This window comes from Primulina huaijiensis, chromosome 12 (genome assembly GCF_012295235.1).
Source record: "Primulina huaijiensis isolate GDHJ02 chromosome 12, ASM1229523v2, whole genome shotgun sequence".
NCBI lineage: Eukaryota > Viridiplantae > Streptophyta > Magnoliopsida > Lamiales > Gesneriaceae > Primulina > Primulina huaijiensis.
This window is the reverse complement of record NC_133317.1, coordinates 650,641-676,121: the sequence shown is the minus strand read 5'-3', so window position 1 is coordinate 676,121 and position 25,481 is coordinate 650,641. Positions and strand designations below refer to the sequence as shown.

General features: G+C 34.9%; 4 protein-coding genes and 1 pseudogene across 5 annotated transcripts; 2 read left to right on the top strand and 3 right to left on the bottom strand.

Annotated features, from left to right (window-relative positions):
* Positions 1-1,280: 1,280 nt before the first annotated feature.
* LOC140990716 (transcription factor MYB1-like) lies at positions 1,281-2,180 on the bottom strand. The gene has a single exon (XM_073460550.1). The coding sequence runs from the start codon at positions 2,019-2,021 to the stop codon at positions 1,359-1,361; it is 663 nt and encodes a 220-aa protein (XP_073316651.1). The 5' UTR covers positions 2,022-2,180; the 3' UTR covers positions 1,281-1,358.
* Positions 2,181-4,092: 1,912 nt separating this feature from the next.
* On the bottom strand, positions 4,093-4,983 carry LOC140990047 (uncharacterized). The gene has a single exon (XM_073459632.1). The coding sequence runs from the start codon at positions 4,981-4,983 to the stop codon at positions 4,093-4,095; it is 891 nt and encodes a 296-aa protein (XP_073315733.1).
* Positions 4,984-7,294: 2,311 nt separating this feature from the next.
* Positions 7,295-12,696, bottom strand: LOC140990085 (uroporphyrinogen-III synthase, chloroplastic-like). The gene is made up of 9 exons (XM_073459661.1): positions 12,455-12,696; positions 11,355-11,442; positions 10,591-10,657; positions 10,283-10,401; positions 10,052-10,147; positions 9,004-9,059; positions 8,320-8,405; positions 8,028-8,162; positions 7,295-7,649 (listed from the first exon to the last, which is right to left on the bottom strand). Exons 1-9 carry the CDS (start codon positions 12,647-12,649, stop codon positions 7,592-7,594), a joined length of 900 nt encoding a protein of 299 aa, XP_073315762.1. The 5' UTR covers positions 12,650-12,696; the 3' UTR covers positions 7,295-7,591.
* Positions 12,697-13,217: 521 nt separating this feature from the next.
* On the top strand, positions 13,218-18,068 carry LOC140990237 (26S proteasome non-ATPase regulatory subunit 14 homolog; annotated as a pseudogene).
* An 837-nt stretch (positions 18,069-18,905) lies between these two features.
* LOC140990320 (probable protein phosphatase 2C 12) lies at positions 18,906-24,760 on the top strand. Of its 2 annotated transcripts, none has more exons than XM_073459945.1 (10): positions 18,906-19,187; positions 19,674-19,894; positions 20,409-20,580; positions 20,890-21,043; positions 21,131-21,194; positions 22,470-22,577; positions 23,179-23,304; positions 23,393-23,631; positions 23,857-24,059; positions 24,162-24,760. In XM_073459945.1, the coding sequence occupies exons 2-10, from the start codon at positions 19,694-19,696 to the stop codon at positions 24,191-24,193; spliced, it is 1,299 nt and encodes a 432-aa protein (XP_073316046.1). In that variant the 5' UTR covers positions 18,906-19,187; positions 19,674-19,693; the 3' UTR covers positions 24,194-24,760. The 2 variants fall into 2 exon arrangements, with proteins under 2 accessions (XP_073316046.1, XP_073316044.1); XM_073459943.1 differs by having other exon boundaries at positions 19,547-19,894.
* The last annotated feature ends 721 nt before the right edge of the window (positions 24,761-25,481 follow it).

Below are 25,481 nucleotides of genomic sequence, written 5' to 3'. Positions count from 1 at the left end.
CAATTCACGTATATGAAGGAATTAACTCTTTTATAAATAAAAGTTGAGGTCTTTACTTGTCTGACTTTGTGATCCCAATTATTTTTTACGAAAATAATTTATCAAGTTAGATAAGTAGTGTTTTGCATATAATTTACGCACAATTTCATCTAATTCTCTTTAAAAATTCAAAAATTCACTTATTTTTTCTACAACTTTCATATTTAATATAATTTCATTACGTTATCCAAATAATAATTAAAACTATAACAAAATTTTATGTATCAACTCGATCTATTAATAGTTATTATCATGATTCATATGTGTATGTCATTATTTTATACATACATCGCGTGTGTGTCGTTTGTTAGTATTAACATGTCTCGAGTAACTTGAATAGATCGATTAAAACTTGAATCGAACTCACGGCTTGTCAATCAACCATGCCCGAGGTTAAGTCCAAGCTCAAAATAAACTCAAACTTATACACAGTTGCTCTAGTTCAAATTCAATTCTAAAGATTAATTTTTCCATTGTTTCGAATAGCATTACAATAGTATATAAACTGAAATCAGGTAGCTAGTTTGCCAGCATGCAGAATACAGCAGGGTCGCGAAAAACACCGTCCATGTTTTCTCATACACGTTTAGAATGTGGTGTAGGCTTTGTTTAATAATGTCCAAATCTATGAATACGTCGATTTCATATGCCGACAAGATAATAAAGTACGTAAATTCCCTTTGAAATTAAACGTGCCCTTTCTACCTGGAAACGACATGATGTCTGGTGCCCCACTCTCATCTACCACCAATTATCGCATCACATTAAACTTGAGCTACAGATATTTTATAAAATTGTTAATTAAGAGACTCAACTTCTGTGCATAACATCATATTAGTGATAGTAACTTGTATTTCAAATTTTTTTGATTTGCTTTAATAGAAAAAAATCAAGTGAGCTTCAAATCAATTTGCGATGGATTTTAAATATAATCTAGTCAAAATTTTCTCTAAATCAAATTCTTTGTTTCAAATCTAATCCATCAATCCGAACGCACATTTTTAAACATTTGAGTCGTTGCTATTTTTTTAAAAAAATAAAAATGAAACATAGAGTGCCTGCAATCGTGCGAGTGTGTTTATCGACATACAATCGATCGCTCACTAAGTGAAGTACATGGCTTCAATACTGAAATGTTGGAAGTTTTCGAGTTAAAGCATTCATAAAATAAACTGATAAATTATATGTGATAAATTATATGTGAATATTATTGATTCAACACAATATCTTAACAGCAAAGTAACAAATTAATCAACCAATAAAATGGATTAACAACCAAATTACAATTTATGATCATATTTAAATCAACACGGTGATTATTAGTGAAATCTGGAGGAATTAGCGTCCGGGAAAGACGACGAAACGTACTCACTCACCTGCCTAGCAATCACATCCCAAAACCTCACCGGCATACTTTCCATCCCTGCCGTACTCTCTGTCATCCCAGCGCCGCCGCACATACCGGGCGGCGCTAACGACAATGACGTCATTGGATCATACTCGTCAAACTCGTAGCTTGCAGAACCCGTTTTCTTTTTGATTTCATTGGCCTCATCCATGCTTTGTTTCTGTTTCTGCAGATATCTCCTCTTCAAAGTTGAATTCCAGTGGTTCTTAACAGCATTATCAGTCCTACCAGGGAGCAGCCGTGCGATGGTAGCCCACCGGTTCCCGTACTTCTCGTGAGCCTCCAAGATGGTCTCATCCTCCACGGGTGAAAAGGGTCGGTGTTCCACATCTGGGCTGAGCTGGTTGCACCACCTCAGCCGGCAAGATTTTCCCGACCGGCCCTTTATGTATTTGCTGATCAAAGACCAGTTTCGGGCTCCATAGCGCTCCACCAATCTGGTCAAAATCTTGTCTTCCTCCGCGCTCCATGGGCCTTTAATTCTCTCAGACTTGTCGCCATCTGGCAGAGTCTTGATCCCGTAAGAGGCCGAGGAAGAAGAACTCGTCGACGAACAACTGTTAAATCTCTCCATGTTTACTTGTTGGTTGATTGAATGTTTGAGAGGAGAGTAGAACGAGTGGGAGAATACAGAGTATGGAGGAGTTTATATAGGTGGCAAGCTACGAGTATTTTAGTCTTTAGAGATGGAAAGAGCAATAAGAGGATGCATGCATTTGGGGCGTATGGGTTTTTAAGGCCAAAGGTAGGATACATACTAGAAACTGCCTTCTGTAAAAGTAGGAGTCAATCATTGATATTATTATTATTATTAAATTTCAAAAGATGGATGTAGTTATTTTTTTTATTTTTTAAAATCATAATTTGAATAATCTTTCCTATTTAATATACGAATAAACAAAAAATATACATATATTGTTGGTTTAATTTACCACGTACTATTAGTGACTAGAGAGCCAGATTAAATATGAGGATATATATTTTTTCCAGATTGGGAGAATAAATATAACGCCAATTTGGGATTTATTACAAATGTCTTTGTCAGTTAGTCCGTGAAAGTTTATTTTGCTATATAAAGACACGATCTTGTGTGAATCTGAAGGAAGATACAAAGTCAAATAATAAGATCCTTGTCCACAATCGATATTTGTATGATCATATATATGCTATAATAATTATATTATAGATAAGACAGTTGAAATGACACTCATTTGCTAAACAGATATGGGATTTCGTACCTGCGGATAGATATTGTCGTAACTGGTTATGTTTTGTGCCAGCTTATAAAATGACAAATCTGGACAGACAACATTGTTTGTAAATTTCAATGGGGGCGGGGACAGCAATTTGTCTGCTAGTCTACATTCAAAGTTTAATGATTGTTCCTCTGCCCCGTACAACAATGAACAATATCGGAACATTAATAGGATAACAAAGGACCAAAATTAATGTTTCTTAATTGTATTATTTGCTTTTTAGTGTTAAGAAATATCAATACATTAAGATAACAAAGGACCGATTGTCGTTTTTTATATTTATTTTTGGATCAAATTAGATTTAGGAGGATCTGAGATTCTTCATTGGAAGACAAGGTCAGTTACCAGTCACTTCTATGCATGTTTCTTCATGAAAACCAAGAAACATCGCCTGATTCCACCGGATCAAGCTCTAAAAATCTATCAAGCATTGAACGATAAAGGGTTTCCCGTGGCGCTCGTGGAACATGAAGGAGAACAACAGCATGGTTTTTCGCAAGGTACTTCATGCGTATATTGTATTTTGATAAAGAACATGGCTGGCTGAATTATCATATATTTGTAGGCAGAAAATATAAAATTCACTCTGAAACAGTTTTTTTGCTCGTTTGGTTGGACGATTCGAGATCGCCGATAAAATCACACCGATTAATATTGAGAGAAAAAATAAATAATTATTATTATAGAGAAGGGGAATTAATCTGCTATTCTAGAAGTTGAATACTCGACCTTGACTTATTTCTGAATTTAATACATTTATATATATCGATTGTCAAAGAAGAAAAGTACTCGATACTATTTTTCAAGTATTTTTGTCAAATTATTCGTAAAAAAATATATAATTCACAGTTATGTTTTCATAATTTATCCATCTTATAAAGTGGGTTTAAATTAATATAAATTCGATCTTACGAATAAAATTTATCGCTAAATTAAATGTCTATGGCATATTAAATATATTTTACATCATAACGTGTAAACCATCGAACTATTAATTATGATGTAATTAGATAGGTACGCGACTAATTACTTGATTTTGTCATCTCAATTTACGAGTCAAACTTTAAGGCAATTGAGTGATTAAGACAACAATAATATAAGTAATAATTATAATAGTTATGCAAGACATTGTCTAGCACATGCATATGAAATTAAAGTACAGGGTTTTTTGTTTTTGGACATGTTTATTTTTTGTAACCAGCATTACCAATTGATTTCTATATGTGCCAACTTTTAGGTTGCAGAAAGTTGTAAACATTTCAATTTCGATAATAGAAAAAGAAAGTTATAAACAATTTTTAAAAAATTAAATAAACGTGAAGCCGAAGCATACAGTACATTTCTTTTTTATGTAAAAATGAAGAGGTATGTTCTTATTGTAATTTGATATCATTTACGTGAGAAGCCAAAACCATTGGCCAAAGCATGGACGGCGGGATTGAACGCCAGGCGGCCCAGGATCCCCTGCTTGTACGGCAAGAAAGTCTTCTTCTTCAGATCTTGAGAAACCGCCCGGTTCACTGTGTAATGCAGCTCGTGGGCTGAAACATTTCCCTTCCTCTGACCGGGACTGTCGATCGCACTGAAGCTTGAGTGCATGTACGCCGCTGTGTACTTCTTCAGGTGGTCTTTCTCGGCCGCGCGTCCCTCTGATGCGCTGCGGAACAAGAAGAAGTCCTTCAGTCTCCATTTCTTGCTGCCTTTAGATGAACAACTCATTGAAGAATTCTTTGCGTTATCAGATTGCTGCAGCTTTTCGTCTTCCCAGTATTGGTATTTGCCGTCTCTGATGGGAGAAAGTGAACGTGCGGCCCTTCGACTAGAGGACTTGGACGCATTAACGGCGGCCCTTTCTGATCTTCCTCTCTGAGTAATTTCAGCGGCGGCGTTTCCTTTGCTATTCTTCCCGCGAGGTGAGAAGGCTCCCTGGATTTTCTTCGTTGCCACTTTAGGGAGTTGATCAACCCCCACTGGCCGAGGCTTCAAAGTCAAAGGCTTAATCACCCCACCATCAAACAATTCTTCAGCAGAGAGCTGAGACGCAGTTTCCCATTCTTCGCTCACATGAAAAGCAAAATCATCTCCGATCAAATTCTTTGGAGACGATGATTTCGGCACCGTCCCGCCACTTCCAGCCACCAAGAAAGCATCAAAATCTTTATAAAATTGAGAGAGATGAGAGGGGCTGGTGGGAGCACTGAAATAGTATTCCCCATGAGGGGAAGACCTTGCGCTGTTGAGATCGAAGTCCGAGGTGTGGGAAGGTAGAATCACCTCCATGTGCGCTTCGCTGCGGAGCTGAATATGGAAGGAAGGAGATTAGGTTTATATCAGTAGAGACGAGCATATATATTGTTGACTCCTTTGATCTAACAAGTTAGCCGTCTTTTATTACTTTTTTTTTTTTTTTTTTTCACTTTGATCATTTCTCACTTTTATCCGTTTTAGTATTATTATTCCCTCAATAACAAAATATTATATTAATATTTTAATTTGTTATTACTTATTTCACTTTTAAACATGATATTTATGTTAATTATCATATGCTCTAGCTAGCTAGAGAGAATAAGAAAAAACATATAATATTTGGACAGGAAATTTGTGGTTTCAAATGGATTTATTAGGGAAAAATGGAATTTGGCCTTTTATTTTGTACAATTTCAGTCTTAATCCGTTATTTTTGTTTTTTAGACAATTTTAGTGTTTTTTCTGACGTGTCGCTGACGTGACACCAATATGAAGTTGATGTGTGTAGTGCATCCTAAACATTAAAAATGAAAAATGGCTAAATTACCAAAAATAAAAATATACATGACCATATCTGAAATTTAAAAATCTCAAAAAGTGATTTTTTTTCAATTCATTAAGTAGACGTAAAAACTAAAAAATTATGTACGATTCAATAAATTACATTGGTAATTTGTTGATATTGATGTATATTATACATGAACAAAAGAATAGAAGTCGATGAATGTGTGCTTCAACTTTTGAACAGCTTAGTAGTATTTTCTAGATGCATATATCTTGGGTATTTAGTTGCATGTCTGCCAAATGGAATAGCGGAACGATGAATTAACAAAACGTGGGAAACAAGATTGACGGATTTTTTAATTTAATCTAATTATCTTCGTGAATTTATTACAAGATGTATATTATTAAAAATAATTAATTTAAAATATGTCAAAAGATGATAATAAAAAAAATTATTTATTTTATTTAATTTACTTTCTAAAAATAGCTTACCTATTATACAAACAATGCACACTGATGACGACCGTCTAGAAGCGCCAGAGACTCGTGAATTGTTTGTTCGTTTCCCTTGCTACCATTTTTTCGTCGTTATCATCCATTTTAAATTATTAGATGTGCAAAATATTAAAGCAATATACATATTTAATTTATTAATCCACATAACTCATCCCTTACCTCATTCATATTTTTTTCATGCAATATTTTTACGCTGGTGTAACTTGAAATTCAATAGTTAAAATCTAGCGTGTGATGAAAAAAAAACATTTTGATATATAATTTTTTATAAAAAAAAAATTCAAACTTTATCAGTTGATGATTTATAACATATCTAACAATAAGATCACAAATTATAACTATAATTTGAATTCAAGACTCAATTATAACAAATCTATTTACTAACTAAAAATAAAATAAAATTAATTTGGATAGTTTTCCTCTTCCCTAAATTGGTTCTCCAGAGTCAAACTATTTAATAATAAGTTATATATAAAAATGTCAAAATGAGTTACACTCGTATGATCGGCCCATCTCACCGTATAAAATAAATGAGTTAGGATGACAATTGTTCAACCCGACAAAATGGCAGGAGTTGGCTAGCTACAACTTCCAAACCGCCCAATTACACATATAAATAGCTAAATTTGTCCCACCACTGATGTTTTCTCAACCCGCCAAAAATACCGCTTTGCCTAATGATGGGTTACGACAAGTTGTGGTTCGGCTGGCTCCTTAGGCCAATTTGAAACCTCTAACTATATTATATATATGCATTTTTTTTCTCAAAAATTATATTAGGCAATTTTAAGCCACCCAAAATGCGAGTCAAAGAAAACTTCAGTTTGAACAGGTTTAGCAGAGCAAACGTTGTTTTTCATACTTTTTATGATTCAATTTTTTTTTTTTTAAAAAAATACTACATTCCAAATCATTTTTTTAAAATTTAAAGACAGAGCATAGCCTGTAAGTAATTCTTAGTGAGCATTTGCGAGTATATTATTCGTGACAATTTAAAAGCACATATAATTAGAATTAGAATTCAAAAAAAATTAAAAATAACAGCATAATCGACAAAAAAAAATTGCAAAAATTGTTTTTTAGAAAAAGTTAGAGCTCATACTCTAATTAATGTGACTTACTAAAATTTTATAATCCAATGGTAGTATTAGCATATCGAGTGTATTTTCTTTCAATAAGATGGAATAAAAAGATAATTATGGCCTGAAAACTCAGAAGAAAATCCCACTGGCATAAGAGTTGCACATAAATATCAAATATATATCCTCTCCTGTAGGAAATAAGACTATACACGCTGATCTTTTTTGTTGTGTGGATGGTTAAATATCAAATGAAGTATTACCTGCCTTGACAAAATTCCCAAGTGTACATCGTTCCTCTTAACAGCTATCAACGAAATATTCAAACATTCTCTTATCCATGGAGTCTCTCGATTTTAGGAATTTGTGCAGGTATTATACTCAAACCGGCCCTGTACCGTATGTGCATGCGTCTAAACAACCTTTCAGTTCCTAATTAACTTAGTAGAGACTAAAAAATGCAGCTGCTTGAGGGTTGAAGACTAGAACGTACTGTGGTCAAAAGTTAGCAGGCTGGGCAGCAAGACGGCAAAATTCAACTCTCAGACCTCCTGCACTTGGCTGTGAACTTTTAAAGCTTCTAAAATACAACTTATCCACCTGAGAGAAAAAATCTACATGTTGAATTAGCATGATTTACAGAAAATCCAACGATATTGCTTATTCACTGCCATTTCTCTGAGTTCTGATGCAAGCAATAAAACATGGGATTTCAGTAAAGTAAACATGGAGTTTATGCTATAAATGCTGCTATAAAAAAAATTACGTCATTCTAATAGTAATTGTTACAGTCGTCCGAGTCTCAGTCATAAACTAGATCTGTCAGTTCAAATACTGGCTCATTTTACTATATATATTTAACTTACACATGCATGCAAATATGATAGTCTTCAACATGTAATATATAAAGACTATAGTTCACATAGAATGAGTTAAGGCACATAATTTCCCAAAATAATCCAACAGAATGGAGGTTACCCTTCAAGACCAGGATTTGCTGGGAAGCACACATTCCTGAACCCCAATTTGTTGGCAGCTACTGCAGTAGTCTCCCCAATACAAGCAACAGCATTATCCCACCGTGGTGATTCTGGCAATACACTAAGCCAAGCACTGTTGAAGAACGATAAAGCTTAAACATTGTAAATGAAAGAACGAACCATAAATGATGGGTACAGAACCTCGAAAAGTTTTATCTAAATTTTTTTCAACTGGCTAAGCAAGAAGGAAAATTAAAAATGCACAGCAATAATAAGTGGAGGAGGTTTACCGCAGAGCAGAAGGTGATGCTACTGCAACAGGAGGAATGAAAAGTGCCTGTTCTAAAGTCATAGGGTCCACGTATTTGACAGGCTCCTGAAAAAGAACACCTCCAATTAGCATCCTGTCATGATAACCAACTTTGACCTGCTCAATTTTCAAAATATATCAATAGCAGCCCTCGTCCTGACGAACATCTCTCGCCCAATAGTATCCTTCCTTTCCACCAACTGTCAAGTTCTCAACATTATAAACTAACCTTCTTAAATTTATAGCACACCCAAAATATCAGTGAAGGAATTCTAACGGACATGTGGACTTGTCCACTTCACAGGCATTTGATAATGTATAAAGACAACAAAACTTCACATATCCGGATGTTAAAATTAACGGTGCCGAAAGAGATTCAAAATACATCAGTTCTTCATTCAAGCACTGCAGCACTGCATAGATGGTGTAAGAAGAGATAAAAACCGTTGACGGATGAGTAAAAACAAGTTTAGTCCTCATTTACAAATGTGGAGAAAGGGGAAAAAAGAAAGCTTATTTCCAAAAGTCAATCCAGCAGCAAACAGAAAAAAGAACAGAAACTCCATATACAGTGTCATTATCATTCTTCAATAAGGAGGGGAGAAGCAGAGTATAATTTATACAACTGAAAAGTAAGCTGACAATATCAAAGCAGGATCCATACGGTAGTGTATGTATTCAGTCTAGTAACCTCAAATCCACGCCTTGCAAGGCCCTCCTCTGAATAGAAAAACAAGACCAGAAACCAAACAAATGTCAGTTCATTTCAGTGATACGATAAAAAAATACAGCAGATCTGGAGAGATTTAAACAAGAAAAGGGAAACAAATACTGATTTCACATGGAGCATTGAGCGTCGTAATCACATAGCAATTTATATTTGTAATTGTATAATCTTATATTTTTTGCCCCAAAATTAATCATTAACCATGTTTTCTTTCTTATCCGTTTAAATGTAAGAGTTTCGATAGAAGTACCATCAACTTATTATTGGCACCTTTTACACAAAATACTTAAATGAAAAATCAACTTTCAAAACTCTGGTACATTAGCATAACCAAACTTTTCAACAAAAAAATTTTCAAGTCACTAGAAAATTTTTTCATAATCTCTTGACTTCTTAAATGAACTACCTGGAAAAATGAAATCCGACTTAACTTCAAGGCTGATATAGACCTTTGTTTCACTATAGTGGTCAAAGACTTTATAAAGTGACATTAAAGAAAACAGCTAAATTGATTGAATACTTTAATCTAAATTCAGAAATAAGCAATCAAACAGGAATTTCCATTCAGTGGTATTCCTTCTCTACAATTTGACTTCACACAAAATTAATTCGGTATTTACATCCTGATGATTTAATCAAACATTTGCATCGTTCTTTATTTTTAATAAGCAGGGAACTCAGTCGATTGCTTTTTGCATCACTGTAAAGGGAAAATCAAATATGAAAAAAAATAATTCATATAGATCTCGGCGGTAACCAAGAATTCTTTCTTGGCCATCACAAGTGTAACACTTCAGAGTAGCAATACAATAAACTATCCTGGTATAGAAACAAATAAGTTTCACTTAAACTATTTGTATTCAGCATTCTTGCTGTTATTCCCTTTCACAGGGAAGTTGTCTCGCAAATAATGCTTTAACAAATTAGTGATGGAAAGAAGGAATAGCAAAAGCAAAAATAAAAAACCCGACATTTGAGTACTGACCGATTTCATTGCCAGCTTTTGCTGAAGCAGGATATAAGACGGTGCACCTCGTGTTACCATTATTTGGAAGCTCAGATGCCAAAACTTTGCCAGTCGCTGGATATCATAACTAAAATTACTTTCTTTCAAGCTGTGATTTGTTCGGACTAATCTCCCACACTACATTCACATTCACAAGTTAATTTGCCTAAAATGTTTTTCTCTAGCATAATTATGGAACTAATTAAAAACCTTTTGATGGCATAAAGGCAACATAAAGACTTTGCGCTGCAGAAGGCAAAATTTTCTCAAAAACACTTGCGGTACCAGCACCCACTACTCCAATCCTAACTTTCGGAGCTCCAGCAGCTCTGTAAACCAATAGCTAGAATTAACGAGCAATACAGCCAACTTACAAAACATGACATTGATATTGCATCACTCAAAAGATACTTGACATTATAAAGTGACAAAACAGCCTCAGGCTTTGAGTGACTAATTCTCTTCATCAAACCAAATAATATTGAGGACAAATTGCTCTAGAAACAATAGAATCTTACTTCCAAGCATGAAGAAAAACCTCACCCGCTTCAGGTGAAGTTATGACAATCCAGTCAAAAAAATTGTCTGCAGCCATAGAAAGCAGAAATCAGAGACTATTCCTACTTAACAAACTTATGCAATTACTTGTACACGCATGTGTGAACTTTGATTTTTTATACAAGGGAACTTTTAGAAGTAAAGTAAAAGAAACTGTAAGAGAAGATACACACATACAAAGAGAGGGAGTTACATCAATATTAGATGTTTTGTGTTCCCTGCTACCACATGTAATGGAGTTTTGGCAAGACACCGAAAGTTAGGAAGCTATTATTTATTAATAAAATCAACACATTCCGATCTAACCAAACGATTTCAACAAAACTATGTAAGTGATATGATGATATCACTTACGTGTTAAACATGACCGGTTTTCCTCGAGGATCACAATTTTTGATATTAGGTAACCCTTTTCACACAGTTTCCACCACTCAAGCGTGCCATTCACCATAAATATGTGACAAGTTTCAAAAACCTAGGCATTTACAGATTCTAAATAGGAATGAATTCCAAATACAGGGGACGACCACAACAAAAACAGGGGAAAACCCACAAATACCATGTAAGGACACATGTTTCCATATTACCAAAGTAACAGTAACTTTTACATAAAACCAAATTTCATTGACCACAAATTGAGTAGGAAGTTAAACTAATGTCCCCATAAAGCATAAATTATAACATATAACACCAACAATAGGCAAAGAAATCATCTAGAACTCACTGCTCAACACTGAAGAAAGATTCTCTGAATCAGGCAACTGAATATGCTGAATAAGAGGAAGCTCTAGACAGTAAATTCCATTATTTGCCTGCAAATAAAGGAACAAATTACACACACAGACATATTACAATGAGCTAGCCAAAAGAATTATAAATATCTAACACCAGCCATGATCAATGCTAATCAGTAGGTTGCGAAAGCTTGACACTAAGGAACTTTGCATGTGATAATTATCAAGGGAAAATTGGAGCTGTTAAATTGTGCAGTGAAATGAATTCTAGCAGATACTAGAAGTATAGAACCATGATCCCATTTCCTCAAAGGGTGCAAAATCTCTAATGTATATAAAATGAAAGGAGACAATAAATTGTCTGGACAAAAAACATTATTAGCGAACATATCTTGAGACGCTCACAAAAGTCGAAGCAATTTAGAAACTACAATTCAATTTCTTCCATGGTAGGATTTTTATTTTGCGCTATTTGGAGGTGGATGACATCTGGGCTCATTATGCTGCAACTTTTTTATTTGCTTGTTTGCTTCAAACCATGCCTCGTTAAGAAAATCATTACGTTTGTCTCGTGTTGAACCACAACATACGTTGTGTTTGAAGCAACATCAACATCCCCAAGCATATATTGCTTGACAATACGTCACATTACAAATGCTTTTGCATCCTTCCTATTCGATCTTATCTCATTTGCCCCTAAACTAATTTAAAAACTCTGTCCTTCATATTTATTGAAACCCCTAAATCTAATTTAAAAACTCTGTCCTTCATTAACAGCCCATTGTTTCAAAAGCTTCTTCTCGAAATTCATCCTTCACAAGCTGCAGGGGAAAACAAAAGTTAGAAACATCTATTTCTACCAATGTTCAACAACTAACCCGCATACAAGTTACAGTAAATGACATCAGTTACACACTTACACTCTTCCGATGCAAGAGTACATAATAAAAGCACACTATTTTCTTCAGCAAAGCCAGAAATTAACAGATTCTTTCTTTCAAACTAAATATCAGTCAAAATTTCAGACAACAACTTAATTAAACCCAACAACGTAATAGGAATTCAACAAGATAAAACATAAAAGAATTACCAGAGCATAAATGAGCTTGCCGTTTTTGCCTCGCTCCCTCGTGACCACAACTTTAGGATTGGCAGTTGAAGATAACGAAGCTAAAACAGAACCTACAGCTTTGATTCTTCGGTTTTGAAACTGATGACGAAAAGAAGAACTAGGAATTGCAGGTGTGCGAACCGGAGAGAGGGTAGAGAGAGAAAATGGAGCCATCGTTTTTCAGAGGACGATACGCATTAAGCAGGGCGCTGCCGCGGTAAATATACAAGTACACCGATGCTAATATTTTTATAATTTATTTTATTTGTATGAATTAAAAAATAAATAAAAAAAATCACAATTTGATGTCTAAAAAACAAAGACTTTATCATTGAACTACATGTAATTTGTATTAAAATTTTAAAACTTTATTATTAAAACAGACTATGACACCAAAAAATAGTTATTCTAAGTGTCTCGAACTTAATAATAACAAAAAATAATTTTGATATATGAATTAAAAAAATAAATAGAAAAAAGAAAGGAAAAAATGCTTAAATAAGAATTAAACAACAACTTTATATTTAAGAAATAAAGACTATATTCATTGAACTACAGTTAACTTACATTAAAATTTTTCCACTTTATTAATATATATAATTATTAAAATAGACCATCAAACCAAAAGTTAATTACTCTAAATATCTCAAATTTAATAATATAATATATATAGTTTATATCTCAAACTTAATAATATAAATAGATAATATAGATATTGATTTAAAAAAATTAAAGAAACACTGAAATTGGAAATATTCATCTTGAAAAAAGGAAATATAATAATTTTGAAAAAAGGAAATATAAAAGAACACGAACCTACAAATTTAGGATCATCAACCCTTCCCCTTGATTTCAAAGAAATCCATTTTCATTACTTTGCTTCAGCTGGCAGGGAAGAATCTCCCATTCATTCGAAAAAATTTGTAGGCAGACGAAAAGGAATCCGCGTAACTACATGTCTGGCATGGAGAGACTACAACGGATGTTCGCCGGTGCAGGAGGCGCTCTCGGTCATCCTCCGCCGGACTCACCCACCCTCGACTCCTCCGAACAGGTCTACATCTCATCGCTGGCTCTCCTCAAAATGCTGAAGCATGGTAAAGCTTTTGTTACAATAAGATTTATACCGTATGCTCGCGTCAAGTGCTCAAATATGGTGAAGCTAGTGTTTTCTGAGGAATATTCGGAGCCTTTAATGCTAGATTTTGTGCGTGTTGAAGCAATTTGGGTTCTTTTGGTGCGTTCATGATTTACTGTAGGTAGAGCGTGGGTGCCAATGGAAGTGATGGAGTTGATGCTGGGCGAGTTCGTGGATGAGTACACAGTACGTGTGGTTGACGTTTTCGCGATGCCTCAGAGTGGAACTGGGGTCAGTGTTGAGGCAGTGGATCACTTTTTCCTGACTAATTAATATGCTTGATATGCTAAAGCAAACCGGCAGGTATGGCGTAATTAACTGTGCTGTGGGAGGATTTTTTCTCTCTCGATGATTGAATGTGCTGTAGGCTTTTCTGGCAATCAGAATGAGTGAAACGGCATGTGCCTGCTCTAAGCTGAAGGAACTGTATGTCAGAAGAAGTTTCCAGGGTTTTTAATCTCATCGGGAGATTAAGAAGAATACTTAGTAAAAAAAAATGGTTCTTTGATCATCAAATTACCCTGGCATTCCATACTAAGTATACCCTTGATGTTCATAAATTGCAGAAAAAGGAGAATTAGTAGAGGACAATTTGCGTAGTAATTGGTTGAGTTCCTGCTATTGGAATCACCTTCAATACTTTCATCTTCCAACTTTCTTTGCGGTATTTTAGTAATATGCCAATTTTGCATCTGTTCATCTATGAATGATCACTGAAGCATATAGAAAATTGTCATATTGATATTTTTGAGATTTTTCCTTGTCCGTGATGCGCAAAATTGGCATAATCTCTTTTCTGTGTTCCAGACCTGAGATGGTGGTGGATTGGTATCATTCTCATCCTAGTTTTGGACGTTGGCTTTGTGGTGTTGACATCAATACTCAGCAGGTTTTGCTTCTCCACTATTTTTTGCTTCATATGACTTTTGTCTAAATATAATGGTGGGTTTTGTTAGAGTAGGTGCACGTCGAGCCAAGTGTTGGCCGAGTGTTCACAATGAAACTCTATGTATAAGCAATCTTTATTTTAATAATATTTGAAATTATTGTTTTGGCACATCTTTATCTATATACCCATGCTAGTTGCATAGATAAAGCCCTTGAATATACAAATAGTAGAAAGAATATGAGATGCTCATATGATGAGTATCATGAAACTCATATTTGGAATACTGTATATTCTAAACGGTTCCTAGTCGCTTCAGCCGCCGCTAAGAAGGATATAAGCCGCTTGAGGTTGAGACTAGTATCTGCGATGTGAGTACCATGTTTCATCGGTAGGGGACATTGTGATGTCCGAGCATGCAGATAGGTGCTCCTGGTAGAGTGCACTGAACAACCCTCCATTAAAGGACTTTCTAAGTGGTTCTCACTTATCGAGTGGAAAAGTCCTAGTTTATGGTTGTACACCATTAGTCCTTATGACCCGGGACAACATTGAGACTCTATGTGCTACAATTACACTTTGACTTGTTTACCGACTCTCATGGGGTCATCAGGTGGCAAGGTTGGGTGTTCTGTCGAAACATATAGGGGTCGATGCATTGTAGTCGGGGATTCACCGCTTACCTACGGGTATGGATATCCTATGTGTTTTCATGTGCGTGTAGTTTGAAATCTCTGATCAGAGTATGATGGTAATTATGAAAGGGGTTTCATAGATTACACCATCGATGCAACTACGACATGACACATAGTATCGATTAATTGACAACTCTCGATAAACCAATGGTTGTCGAATCGGTCGGGATATATGAGATGAAGGGACCGTACTGTACGCTAACCATAATTGAATGGTTCTTGCAGGCACTATCATTTGATACCTAGGGAATCATGTAAGCGATGCTGCTAGGCGTTTAACATGATTGGTTGGGTACTATCAGACTTGAGTTGTGACGTTCTTGTTATCAAGGAGTTGATAAGTAAGAATGGAGCAATTGGGGTATGCTCAAATAAGGACATGTTTAGTCCGAATCACATGGAGATGTGAACCCACGGCTAGTTGTATCAATGAACCATTGAGGGCCACACAAGTACTAGCTTTCTAGATCCCGTTGAGAAGTAAAATAGTTCAATATGTTGAACGGCTTATAAATGAGTTTATAGGCGTAAGGAAAAATAGAAGTATGACTTCTATGAGAGAAATGTAATTTTAATTTATGAATGTGTTCTTAAATTAAAAGTTGGCCAAATAAATAATGTATTTGAAAATTGTGATTTTCAGAAACATTATTATGGACTAAATTAAATTAATTCAAGTGTTGAATTAATTAAATCATATTGAGTCTTGTAGAGCTCAATTTAAATAATTATTTAACTAGTGGGACTTGAGGGAATTCCAGTAATGTTTACTTAGTCTCAAATATGTTTGAGATAATTAAAAATAAGTCCATGGATTTTTAATTGATAAAAATCAAATAAAACTTGCATGCATGGGAGGTGAAAGGTTGGGAGACAACTTTTTGTATAACCAAGGCTTGGCATGCAACTTTTTTACTTTAACTTTTCCCACAACCAAAAAAATGTCTCTCCTTCTCTCCTAGCATGAATAGTGGCCGAAAATACTATTCATTCTCTTCATTTTTTTGTTCTTCAATGGTCGGAGAAAACACTCACTTCTCAAAGAAAAATCCTCATATTTTTCTAGTGCAAAATATGAGGAGATCTACCTAGTTGGTGGTGTGCTTTATTTTAGAGCAAGGAATGCTCTTTGGAAGCTTGTAGAAGTTCTTGCCATACAAGAGCTAAGGTGTTTACACCTTAGTTGGAGCCATCATCAACCTCAAGAGGTTGATAGGTATTTTTCTAAACACACTATGTATGACATTTTGTTCTTTTTGTATTTGCTACACATTAAATCAAGGTGGCCTAAAATTTCTTATGAAAAATAAAAATTTTAAACTTCCGTTGCGCTTCCGGTCACCGTAACCGATCCCCTTTCAGGTTTGAGGCAGAATATTCTTTGATGATGATAAATTTAGTTTAACTGATGCACATGCTGTCAATAGTTGCTTGTTTTTCTACAGGTGTTGATTATTCCATTAAGTTACTGTGATCTGTTAAAAAATAAAATTTATCGTAGCCTTGGTTATTATCCTTTTATTTCCAATGTTATGAAATCTCATTGCGGTCTTTATTTTTCTAATGGGTCGATGGCCTAATGGAATCCCAATTTAAGAATACGTTATGCTCTGGTAACAAGAACTTACTCTCTTGTGCAGATTTATCTCTCTGCTTTTTCTTTTGCTTCTTTCTTTTTCAGTGTTGTATTCCTTATATTATATAGAAATATAGAATGACATTTCTTTATTATATAAACTGGAAAAAGGATTCCACTAAAATAAAATTAGAATGAGTTGGAACTGTCATTTATTTTTCATCTCTAGAATTTGATTTATCCAGATTTTAAAACTAAACGTAAAATGTTTGTCTCACAAATCATTGCCAACCATTAACCGGATAAATTTATGTGTTTTTGTATCCCTTGGAGTAGTGTATGTTGGGTGGCAAGACGGGTATATTTGGTGGTTCTTGTGTCATTACAAGTGGAAATCAATATTTCATTATTTCATTTAAAATCACAAGTCTTGGAGTTTTCAGTTTCTGTTTAATCCTCTAGAGTTTTGAAGCTGTGAATCAAAAAGCAGTGGGAGTGGTAGTAGATCCAATCCAGAGTGTTGAAGGAAAAGTGGTAATCGATGCCTTTCACCTGATTGACCCCCAAACCATGATGCTTGGCCAAGAGCCGAGACAGACAACATCCAACCTAGGTTATTTAAACAAAACATCTCTTCAAGTAATGGCTCGGTCTCTCGATTTATTTGTTTACTTTGAAGGGCCTACCTGTTTCTAAATTTTAAGAGTGGTATGACTGCAGGGTCTGATAAATGGTTTGAACGGGCATTATTACTCCATAGCCATAAATTACAGGAAAAAATGCTCCTAAATCTTCACAAGAAAAAAATGGACAGATGGACTAACTCTTCAGCGGTTTGATGTCCACTCCAAAACGAATGAGCAGATTGTCCAGGCACATGTCAGGTTTTCTGATTTACATTTGCTCAAGGTGTAGCGAGGAATCAAAATTAATAAATAGAATGCATTTTACTTCTGTCCTTTTTTTTCCACCATTCATCAGCTGTCCCATCCTAATGAGGAAGGCAAGTGTTCGCATCAGACACTTGCTTCATCGAAATTAGTCATTTTTTCCTTGTCAAACCAATAATTTTATTTTTTTACCTCTCTCCAGGGATGCCGTTAAATAATCTTTACACAATGTCTCGAGAACGCTGTGCAGTCATATTACTCCAAATGCTCATTTGACAGAATTCAAAGACTGTGAATTGGTCAAGACTAGAAGAAATTCAGATATTGAAAATTGCTTAGACATTCCTCTCACAAGTGAAGCACTTGAAAAACTTGTCAAAGATATGAGCTAACAAAAGTTCCTCGGCATTTTTCATGTTCATCAAGTTGGATTTCTAAATTTTCGACACGAGGATGGGAGTAACCCACCATCATTTCTGAACTATTGCTAAAGTTGCTGTTAGTTTCAAGCCTTGAAGCATGTGTGCTTTTTGTGGTCGATGAAGCCATGCTTTTGATCAAACTGCATTATTTGCACCGTTTTCCATAGTAATGTACTGTATTATATTAATTATCATGTAATATTCGATTTACTTTATTATCAACAACTATCTTTTATTGAAGAGTTTTGTAGACGAACCGTTTAATAACTTTTGTAAAGATAGTGAGTCGTCCCAATAATCTCGTTCGTGTAACTACAATCACCAACCTTTGTCTCATTGTTTTTCATTTCACGTCTCATAAAAAAGCCCATCAAACATTGTTTTTCTCATCGAGAAAGTAGCAATCCATTATGCACATTTGTCACATTTGTAAATTGTTATTTTAATTTTATTACAATGCTTGAATGAGTATTGAACCAGTCTTTTTCTTTTGTTTCTTCTTTGTTGTTGGAGTGTCCCAAGGTTTCGTCTTGGTGCTTTTGACGCATTCGAGATTTCACAACATTAGCAGCCGACGAGTCTAATTTACTTTAGTTTATATTATGTGAAAATCATATCAAAATTATATTTGATACTTTCTCAAGTTTATTCTACATATTATATTTTGTATTGATTTAATTAAACAAATTATTGTCTTAGATTCAGGGGCACGTAAAATTAAATAAATTTGGACCCAGCCAGGCCTGATTATTGAAAATGTTCAGAGAGAGAGAGAGAAGACTTGTATATATATAAATTAATTAATAGGAATATAGAGAGAGCGAGCGCGCGCACACACTCCTTTTCACAGCTGGATTCCAGCTTTCTTGACGCCGAACAAAAAATTTCCACAGCTTTACAATTTTATTCGTTTTTATTACGTTGAAATATTAAAATTCAAGAAAACAAGGAAAAATAGCCGGACAGACGCCCCCTACCATTTACATTCTCTTTCCTTGCTCTCTTTGACAGAGAAAAGCGCACAATTATCGATTATCTTGCATCGTTCAAGGCCCACGCCGGGATCTGTATCCCGACAGAAAATTTCGCAATTATTGGCTGTTTTGTACGTTTTTCGTTTTTCTTTCCGGAATTTTTTATGCTTTTCTGTTTGTTTTTGGCTGGACCCTTTATTTGTTTCGACGTTTTAAACCTCCGCTCTGTCTACATTGTGTTGGAAGTGGATGTGTATCCGTTAATCTTGGATTATATTGTTATCTTTGTTCGTAATTGTTTGTGTTGGTTTTCTGTATGTTGAATTTAAGAGGATCTTGATACGTTGTTTCTAATTACGGCACATGTGAGACGTGGATAAGAAAAAATGTCCTTTTCATTTGATTATTGCTCTGGTTTCGGTTTTCGTGATATGATACCTTGTGAATTTATTTAGTTTGACTTGCTATTTTTCTACCTTTTCTGGTTAAGATTTGTGTTGATTGGATCAAGTGGAATAGACGATAACAAGGCAAAAGGCATTGATTTGTTGAAAGGTTCTTTTTTTAAACGGAGAGAAGGACGAAAAACCAAAATCTGAAATTCTTGCGTTCTTGAGGTTGGATTGTGAGACGAGCAATGTTGTCCAAGAGTGATGACCATCATACAGTCCCATTATCTGTTTTATTAAAGCGGGAATTAGCCAACGAGAAGATTGAGAGGCCTGAAATCTCACATGGTCAAGCCAATCAGAGCAAGAAAGGCGAGGACCTGACGTTTATTAAGACAGAATGTGAACGGGTATTAGGTGATGGAGTCACCACATATTCGGTGTTTGCGGTACGTGGTTCTTCTTGTTTTACTTTATATTTAATTGGTCGATGTTACTTGAGCATTGATTGGATAATTGGTGTGAAATGTCACAATTGGTCTTATTTTTCATTTTGTTAATATTCTTATTTTTCATTTTGTTAATATTGGCATTTACTGCAAAGCTTGTAGATACTTGGTACTCAGAAATTACGTATTTGATGGATAATGTAGGTGACAATGACACCTTTTCTATTTTCTTGAGAAAAATTGGAACAGACGGGAGTGATAAACGTGATAATGGATGCAGTCTCTTATCTCTTCTGATAACTTTGTGAATAATCAAAGTTATGTGTGCTTATTTGGGATTTGGGTGATACATATCTCTTATCTTTAAATGGAGACAGTTGATTTCTTTTCTTCATTTCTCGAATAACGTTTCTTCTGTCTTTGTTACGAAGGGATCCAAAATGTTATCAGGCATGCGCATCGACCCTTTACTTTCTTCGAACAGATATTATTTTTTCCACATTCTTTCGTGCAGTTATTTGATGGCCATAATGGATCTGCGGCTGCTATATATTCCAAAGAGAATCTCTTGACCAACATTTTGCATGCTATCCCGCCAGATCTTAACAGTAATGAATGGATCTCAGCATTGCCTAGGGCTTTGGTTGCAGGGTTTGTGAAAACAGATAAAGATTTCCAGGAAAAAGGTACAGCTATTTCGGAACCGGCATTCATGAATGTTTGCACTCGATGCAAAATGAACCTCTTTTCTTTTGCACCTGTCATCAAGGAGCAACTTTGTTTGGGTCTATATATATTTTTTCGAAACAGTTTAGGTCTATATTGTTAAACATGCAGTTTTAGTTATAATTATGCTTGTCATAGCATTCTTTCTAAAAATTTTGAATGTAAATTCTGCCCTTCCCTTCTCTTCCGATTATCATTTAAAATTAACACAACCTTTGGTCTTTCTCTCATGCAAATGACTGCTAATTATTGGTCTGTTAATCTATCAGCGCAAACTTCGGGCACAACGGTGACCTTTGTAATAATCGAAGGATGGATTGTAACAGTTGCTTCGGTTGGTGATTCTCGCGCCATACTTGAATCCAGTGAGGGGGAAATATATTATCTGTCAGCAGATCATAGACTTGAATGCAGTGAAGAAGAGTAAGTTATTTATTCTAGGCCATATAAGTACCCTGGATTATATTTTCTGTAAAAATGCTTCAGTTCTTTGATTTTTTTCTTAAATAGGAGGGAAAGAATAACATCTAGTGGAGGTGAGGTGGGGAGGCTTAATACCGGAGGTGGCACAGAGGTATAATTCTTCTCGAAGTAAATTATTGTTGGTTTCACATTAACTGAGAGAGAGCACAATTATTTTATATTTGACTGTGAAACGATTCTACTCACAGTAAAATATGCATGAGAATTGACATCAATTTTAATGTCCGAAGACTGCTGTTTGTCATGGTTCTGCAGTGACGTATGCTGCGAATACTTGACAAAGTTACATTGTAAATTATGGTGTGGATGCGACTCATATAGATGCTTTAACTTGAAATTATTATGTTGCTTTTGTTGGAAGTTTAGTCGTTTTCCAAGGGCCAATTTTAGTTCTTTCACATGCTTGCCTCTTCGATTCATGTTACATGCATCTATAAATTTCACAGGATTGGGAATTCAGTGTGAAATTCAATGTAGGGTCATTCATTTTTCACATAAATTCATGAACACTTGTTCCATTATTGTTGAATGGTTTATAGAATATGGATTTGGAATTCAATGTGATTACAGGTAATAATGTAATTCATTTTGCACATAAATCCATGAACATTTGTTTCATCATGCCAGTGTGCACCTCGCACCTTTAATTATTATATCCTATGTTGCATGGATACGAGTACGAGTATCGTATTGAATACGATACGGATACGACGACACGTCAAATTTTGAAAATATAAGACACGATACGGCTAGGATACGTCAATCATTAAAATATATATAAATATTATATATATTTATATTTATATAAATTTAGTATTGAAAAGTAAAAATTATAGAGATAGATGTAATATTTTATTAATCATAATATCTTAAGTACAAAATATTAAACACAAAATCTATCTTAAGCAAGTAAAAGGTGGCGACACAATTGAATTGAATTGAATTGAGAGCCGCTTGAGCAGAAATAGAATGAAAGAGACGGACAAATGTATTTAGGAATTTAAAAGCCCAGCCCAATTTATTTCAAATTATTTTCCTTTTAGTCCTTAGAAATTTTAAATTTTTTTTATTAATCCCTAAAACTTTTAAATATTTGCAATTTTGCCCAAACGTATCCACGCCGTATCCATGACGTGTCCTCGCCGTGTCCAAAACGTATCCGGTTGGTCAACACTAAACAAAGTCAACGACACGGATTTTGAGGTATCCGACACTCGTATCCGTGTCGTATCCGTATCCGATACTTCAAAAAAAAAAATTTAAGGTATCTGTGCTACATAGATTATATCTGACTTTTCTTTTAATTTATACATAGTTTTTTGAATTTTAAAAGTAGATTTCTTATCTGTGCGTTGGTTCATTGTAGATTGGTCCGTTAAGATGTTGGCCTGGTGGATTGTGTCTTTCACGATCTATTGGAGATATGGATGTTGGAGAATTCATAGTTCCAGTTCCTTATGTAAAGCAAGTGAAGGTTCGTTTTGAAGGAAAATGTTGTTTTTCCAGAATTGAAACTTAAAACGTTTTCAGTAACTGTTCAGAGGAAGAAAAAAATGTAAAAATTATAGTTTTCAAAAGACTTCGATTTGTGAAGATTAGAATTGTTGAAAAAAGCAATGTAAGCTTATTCAAATTCTAACAACAAAGTTGTTTGAGATTGGTTATTTGGTTACCGTTGATTAAATGTAATGAATATCTAAATTTTCTCCATGACTATGAGCTTTTCGGTGGAAGTGATCAAAAGTTATGTACATCTGGTCTGCCTCATATCAATACTCATTTCTTGTCTTGGATATATGCCTTCATTAGAGGCAAACATGTCGCACACACAATCTATAGACCGAGTAAAGTAAGAATAGTTGGTGAAATCGAAGATTATTTATGAAAAGAAAAATAAAATTATTATTTCCTTGGCTAATCTTATTTACGGGAGACTTCTCTAAAGCAAGGTCATAAGATTTTTGTTTTCATCTGTTCTTGAAAATTTGAAGAGGTATGGAACCAGGATCCACATAGTTTACAGTTGTGAATGAAAACAGTTTTATGTAAAATGACAACAATCACTATATTTGCAGCTATCGACAATTGGAGGCAGACTTATTATCTCAAGTGATGGTGTTTGGGACGCATTATCTGCAGAAACAGCTTTTGAGTGTTGTCGAGGAATGCCACCAGATGCTGCAGCATCAGAAATTGTCAAAGTAGTTTTCTTTGAACTTGAATTTTTACTTTGTTTCAGTTTGAATTGACCGTATTTGGTGCTCCGATTTTACCCTTCCATGCTTTTAGGAAGCTGTACAGTTAAAAGGTCTTCGAGATGATACTACGTGTATTGTAGTAGATATAAAACCTCCAGAGAAGCATGATCCTCCAAAACCACCTCCAAAGAAACAAGGGAAAGGAGTCTTTAAGTCTATGTTTCGCAAAAAACCTTCCGAATCATCTTCTCAGGTTGACAAGGAAGACTTCTTCGAGCCAGATGCTGTAGAGGAATTATTTGAGGAAGGCTCAGCTTCACTTTCAGAAAGGTATCTATGTACTGTTTAAGCTCTTTCTATTCTATACACCAGGAGAATCAACATTATCCGAACTAAGGAACTTACTTGATATTCATTGGGAACACATAGAAACCACTTTGAGCTCGTCTTTTGTAAGATAAAAACACCGGGTGTATGTCCATATCTTGGGAAAAAACTATACCCGTTATCACCTACTGGGATTTCAATGGTTTCGGTTGTTTTTCTGGATTACAGGTTGGACTCGAAGTACCCGATCTGCAATATGTTCAAGTTATTCATGTGCGCAGTTTGCCAAGTGGAAATAAAACCTGGAGAAGGTATATCCGTACATGCAGGAACATCCGACCCAAGAAAATTACGGCCTTGGGACGGTCCCTTCCTTTGCTTGACCTGTCAAGAGAAGAAAGAAGCCATGGAAGGGAAAAGATCTTCTGGAGGTATGCCTTCTCGTAGTTGTCGATTCTTTTATTCTGTGGAACATTTAAAAAATTGGGCAACTTAATTCATTTGTGTTTTTTCCAATTTTTCTGTATAACCAGCTGGCTCTAGATATAGTAGTGGGAGTGAATAGTAAATCTCCACCACTTTCGTTCCATTCCTCAAACTTTTTCGAGCAGACCATAATTGAGAAGGCCAACATGTACGAGTAGACAAATTTTTCTTGTGTTTTACATATAAGCTGTGAGGGAAATCCGAACACTTATGTGAATATTTGAGACACGACATGATCTTTTCACTTTTGCTTGGTTTGGACTAGAAGATGGAGATTAAAGAATTTTGTAGTGACTTGAGTCAGAACCGTTGATGGCAGAGGATCATGTAGTGGATGTACCTTTCTCGAATCAAAGGGACTTGATGTACAACTACTGTAAAAAAATTAGACATAACTAATTTACCCCAGGGATATATTTTCTTGTATACTTTCACTTCAGTCAAACTGTAGGTGAAAGGTATTCTATTGTAATATTGTGTCACAAGAATTTTATTAGAGTTATTATCATTTAACATTGTTTTGTTCTTCCCTTCCCTTCCCTACCCTTCCCTTCCATACCTGGGGAAGGTATAAGTTCAGAAAAGAAATTTGTTCATATATTATGATGCACCTTGTACATGTATTTCGTGGGTGTTCTTTTGCCATCTCACTTTTCTTTAATCTTACTTTCACTTTCTTGAAAAAATTGTTTAATTCAATGCCTTATGTGAGTGGTTTTTTAGGTTTTTTTCCTTTTAACAAGATTGGTTTGTTTGTCTTTTAGTATCAGGATCCTTGCAGTTTGCACCTTTTGTTTTTTTATATGTTTTTTGGTAAATTGAAAAAAATTCAAATGTCGACCATCATATGCATGAAAATCGCTGTCTCAAGATACGTTTTATCGCTTCATGATTCTGCTAATCTGCTTACATGAGTGAATCATTTTCTTAGTTTCAAGTCTCCCCAAATTTACATATTTTAGTTGATAACTAATGGTGGCTAATCTTTTATCAATGGACATATCTTTTTATCATCCGCTAGAATTCGTGTTTCTTTCTATTTTTATTGCCCTTAAGGCAAAAAAGTGCAAGGACAGATGCCATCAAGAAACTTGACATAAGACAAACTTTGCAATCGCATTTTTTCCCATTCTTTTATCATTGAATTATACTAATAATAATAGTGTATATTTCGAGTGGCTGAGCGGAGAAACATGACTCTGTTATCTAAATAATGCCTCTATGATTGAGATGTAACTTAGCAAACAATGAGTTTTCATGTTACCATGGATTATTGGACCACTGCCTACACCTGTGTGTATCCTACCAATTTCAACTAGATATCTACTATCGTATACATGTTTTTCATACTCCAACGTTCTCAGTTG